At 57.2% G+C, this 4,722-nt stretch overlaps 1 protein-coding gene across 1 annotated transcript; it reads left to right on the forward strand.

The window, feature by feature from the left end:
* The first annotated feature begins 718 nt into the window (after nt 1–718).
* On the forward strand, nt 719–4,014 carry P884DRAFT_3480 (methyltransferase-like protein). Its single transcript, XM_069445847.1, has 3 exons — nt 719–1,266; nt 1,359–2,947; nt 3,015–4,014. The coding sequence occupies exons 1-3, from the start codon at nt 861–863 to the stop codon at nt 3,882–3,884; spliced, it is 2,865 nt and encodes a 954-aa protein (XP_069301552.1). The 5' UTR covers nt 719–860; the 3' UTR covers nt 3,885–4,014.
* Nucleotides 4,015–4,722: the final 708 nt, after the last annotated feature.

Below are 4,722 nucleotides of genomic sequence, written 5' to 3' on the forward strand. Positions count from 1 at the left end.
TGTCACATAATAGAAGGGCCTTGGTCAAAGAAGCCTGCCAAGAGCAAACGGCAAGTCGGTGTCTCCAATGCGATACCACCAAGTCACCACCCTCGCTGGGTACGGTACCTTACGACGTTCTTGCACGGTCGATGCCGGGCTTTACCTATTACAAGTACTCACGGAATTCGCAGTAACTACGTATTCCGGATCGTTGTGTGTGTTCAGCATTCAGTCGAGCTTTTGTAATCCGTATCTTGTCAAGCGGAACATGATCGGACCGGATGGTGGGGCTTCCACCAGTACCATCCACTCGCTCCGACGGGCTCGGCTCCACCTTTCTTAACTAGAGGTTAGTGGGACAAGAATTGGCGTCGCGCATTCCGTCTGCTGGTAGGCTTTCGGCGTGGGACGCTCTCGCAAAAGACAACACAACCACTCAACACCCTGATCAACTATGGGATAGAGGTCCGAACTGCTATGGAGGACGATTGGCACTAGACGGTCCAGGTTTTGGGGAGGCGGGAACTCACGGCTGCTGTTTACCCTTCGAGGCTGCTTGGACCCGCAGGACGATTTTGGCGTTGCCAGTGCCATTGTCGCATGCTCGGCGCGCGCAGCAGAATAGCTTCCTCCTTCATCACTTCTTGCCGTTCTCCCCTCTCGCGAACCCGACTTTAAACCTTAACTTTTTGTCCCCCCTCTCTCTTGCCACACCCACCATTGGTTACCTTACACCGCCCTCATGTGCACCGTCCTTTGCACCAACAACGATAGCCATTCCTGCTCTTGTGCGATTCCTCCCGTTCCTGCCCGTTCCTGCCCGTTCCTCGCTCCGACCCTAATACTCGAGCCCTCGTTGTGCGCGTGACGCGCACCATATGGAAGCGATGGAAGGAAGCAATCGTGCTTCGGGGGTAGTGGCGGGCCCGGAGACCGAGGAGAGGCAAAAATCCAACGGGCTCGGGACAAGAATGGAGGAAATGGGCGGTTCAGCCACCCCAAACGGCTCCAGAACCGATACACGGGCGTCCAGCATGTCGCCTGACGACGCAAAACCAAGTGCCGACAGCATATCGACCCCGGAGAACGGCACAGCACCAAAGCTGTCAAGGAAGTCCTCGCAGAAGATGGCCAGGAGTCCTCCGCCACTGTTCGACCATCTTCCGGATGCCACCGAGGAGGCATGCAGTACATTTCAGGTCATAAACGATTGTCTCTATGGCTCTAGGAACATGGGGTCGTCGGATCACGACGCGCTGGATTGCGACTGTGCTGAAGACTGGCGTAAGTTACCGCCCCCTTTTTTTTCCCTTCCGCCCCGCCCAGTCGCTCGAGTGGCTTGCATCCCCTAACAGGTTGATGTTCGTCATGTGCAGACGACGGCCAGAATCACGCCTGCGGTGAAGACTCGGACTGCATCAATCGGGCGACCAAAATCGAGTGCGTGAGTGGCGATTGCAATTGCGGGGAGGGTTGCCAGAACCAGCGGTTCCAGCGCAAGCAGTATGCCAAGGTCTCGGTCATCAAGACGGAGAAAAAAGGCTTCGGCCTGCGAGCGGATACGGATCTCCAGGCCAACGACTTCGTCTACGAGTACGTCGGTGAGGTCATCAACGAGCCAACGTTCCGCAGCCGGATGGTCAAATACGACAGGGAGGGCATCAAGCACTTCTACTTCATGTCGCTAACCAAGAACGAGTTCGTCGACGCCACCAAGAAGGGGAACCTGGGCAGGTTTTGCAACCATTCGTGTAATCCCAATTGCTATGTGGACAAGTGGGTGGTGGGCGAAAAGCTGCGCATGGGCATTTTTGCCGGCCGCGCGATCCGGGCGGGCGAGGAGTTGGTCTTCAACTACAACGTCGACCGGTACGGCGCCGATCCGCAACCCTGCTACTGCGGCGAGCCGAATTGTGTGGGCTTCATCGGCGGTAAGACGCAGACAGAGCGCGCGACCAAATTGCCGCTCGCGACCATCGAGGCGCTCGGCATCGACGATGGCGACAGCTGGGACACGACGGTTGCCAAGAAGCCCCGCAAGAAGAAGGCCCATGAGGGGGATGAGGAGTACGTCAACAGCCTCCAGCCCCGCGCCCTGGACGAGGACGGCGTCACCAAGGTCATGGCCGCCCTCATGCAATGCAAGGAGAAATGGATTGCCGTCAAGCTCCTCTCGCGCCTTCAGGCCACCGAGGATGATCATCTCCGCCATAGAGTGGTGAGGATGCACGGGTACCAGATCCTGAAGAGCACGCTCAACACGTTCAAGGACGACATGAACGTTGTGCTGCAAATCCTCGACATCCTCTACCAGCTTCCCCGGATCACGAAAAACAAAATCTCGGATTCCAAGATCGAGGGAGCGGTGCAGCCTCTCGTCTCGGCTCCACACGAAGAGGTTGCCCTCGCTGCGAAGCGGCTACTGGACGAATGGAGCAAGCTGGAGACGGCCTACCGGATCCCGCGCAAAAAGCACGACCATGCTGGCCCGGTTGGCATCAGCTCGTTCGAGGAAGAGCGTCGCAACAAGGATCGCGATGAGCCGGCTAAGCCTGCCGACCCCTTAGCCAACGTTGTGATTCCAACCGGACCCCGCAGCAGCATCCCGCAGCGCAACGCCAATTATTTCACCGGGCAACGGCCCCGGAAACCGCCCACCAACCTGCCGGCTGGCTGGTTTGTCACCACGGACAAGACTGGCCGCTACTACTTCTACGACATCAACGGCAAGACACAGTGGCAGCGACCTCTCACCCCTGCGATTGAGATTCCGAAGGCGTCCGCCAAGGCGCAGCAAGACCAAAAGACTTTGCAAAACATCATCGATAGCTTGACCAAGGAGCCGACGCCACGACACTCGACAGGTCATACACCACAACGGTCTACCACGCCGGCGACCGAGCCCAGGAAGGAGAAGTGGCGTTCTCTGCCCATCGAGAAACAGATGAAAATATACGAAAACACGGTTGGTTGTCCAAAAAAATAAATTAAAAACTTCCTAAACTCGATGCAGCGTGTGCTAACTGGACCAGCTCTTTCCACACGTCAAGCACGTGGTGGACAAGTTCCATGGCAAGCTGCCGAAGGAGGAGCTGAAGAAGTTTGCCCGGGAGGTCAACAAGAAGCTTGTCGCCTCGGACTACAAGAACAACCGGGTCGAGGACCCGACATCCGTCACACCCAAGGTGGCGAAGAAGGTCCGGAAGTATACCTACGATTTCTTCGAGCGCGCCGTCGTCAAGTATGCCGAGTACGAGGAGAAGAAGAAGGCTCGGAGCACCGGCCAGCCAGTAGCGGGGACGTCATCACATCCGGGCGACGCGGTCAGCTCCGTTGCCACCCCTGCCAAGGACGACACAGTTGCGTCTGACGCCGAAGGCGACGCTCCCAGCCCAGGCAGCTCGGCGGGGCGCAAGCGCAAACGGGAAGATGACGACGACGGGGACCAGGCTGAGTCGCCCGAGGCCCCGCCATCCGAGACACAATCCGTGAAGCGCGCCAAGGAGGACGAGGCCGGTGCCGATGTCGAAACCCCGACCGCCATCCCGAGCCCGCCCACACCACCTCCCCCGCCAATGGAAACCCCACTGACCGAAGAGGAGCGGTCGATGCGCGAGCAGGAGGAAGCCCTGATGCGCGAGAACGAAGAGGCTCAGCGGCTCGAGGACGAGGCGGCACAGGCTGCAGAGTACGGTAAACAGCGTGGCAGCGCGAATGGCGAGGCAGGCACGGGCGTGTTGGTGAATGGAGTGGCAACGGCGGCGTCGCCGTCAACGGGCACCAACGGGAGAGGAACGGAAGTTGGTGCGGATGTCGAGATGGAGATTGACGAGCCGCCGCAACAAGACGCGGGAAACCAGCAGCAGCAGCAGCAGCAGCAGCGGGCGGTACTGAGTCACTGAAGATATCCCCTCGGATATTGCCCGCGTCTGTTTGGGGCTGTAAATTACGCATTTCTCAGCTGGCCCTGTCCCGTCAGTGGCATCGGGGAGGATACGGACGGGTGGATGTGTGAAATGGATTGATTGTCGCGGGATATAGCTGTGCATATGCATTCAGGGCCCCTGGCTGCGAGGGACACAAGGATGGGCGGAGGGCGATTTGCTTCATACAGCGCTATAAGGTCACGATACCTACTACATGTTTTAGTCTCTCCTGTTCTCATTCCTCTTTTTCTCTCTTTTTTTTTTTCTTTCTTTTTCTTCTACTTCTTCTAGACGGAAGCATCACGGGTTTCTCTTGGGGAAGACAAGACTCGGACGAGCATACCCTGCTCGTTTTACAACATTGATCGCTGCGGCACTTTTTTTCTTCTCTTTCTCCCACCATCTCGGCCTGGTCGGGGCGGGTTTGTGATAATATATATTTTGGCAGCAGTGAGAGAGAGTGGCAGGCGGGAGGCACCATTGCACAAAACGATCTTTCGTCTCTCATCTTGCTTATTGCATTGAACGGAACGTTCGGGGTGTCACATTTGCGGGCTGGTCATGCATTGCTCGGAAACGGTTCGGATCCTGTCATATAAGAGACCCGTTCTATGGATCGCGCACGGGGTGTGTCAGCTGAATGGAAGATGTAACCTGGAATGAGAAAAAGGTGGTCAGATGGCGCTGCGTTCTACAAGTGAACAGCATTGGGAAGAGATGAGTTAGGGGTTGCGACGGCGGCGTGGAGGAAACACTACTCTGGTGGTTGATAATCCTAACGGCGAGGGGAATGCGACCATGAGAATGGATGTGC

The sequence above is a fragment of the Thermothelomyces heterothallicus genome (assembly GCF_042370625.1).
Source record: "Thermothelomyces heterothallicus CBS 202.75 unplaced genomic scaffold P884_scaffold_1, whole genome shotgun sequence".
Lineage (NCBI taxonomy): Eukaryota > Fungi > Ascomycota > Sordariomycetes > Sordariales > Chaetomiaceae > Thermothelomyces > Thermothelomyces heterothallicus.

Excerpts from the sequence above, each read along its gene's own strand:
- P884DRAFT_3480 (XM_069445847.1), top strand. The coding sequence starts at position 861 with ATGGAAGCGATGGAAGGAAGCAATCGTGCTTCGGGGGTAGTGGCGGGC. Across the intron at positions 1,267-1,358 it reads CGACTGTGCTGAAGACTGGC|ACGACGGCCAGAATCACGCC; the intron begins GTAAGTTACCGC and ends CGTCATGTGCAG. Across the intron at positions 2,948-3,014 it reads TGAAAATATACGAAAACACG|CTCTTTCCACACGTCAAGCA; the intron begins GTTGGTTGTCCA and ends TAACTGGACCAG.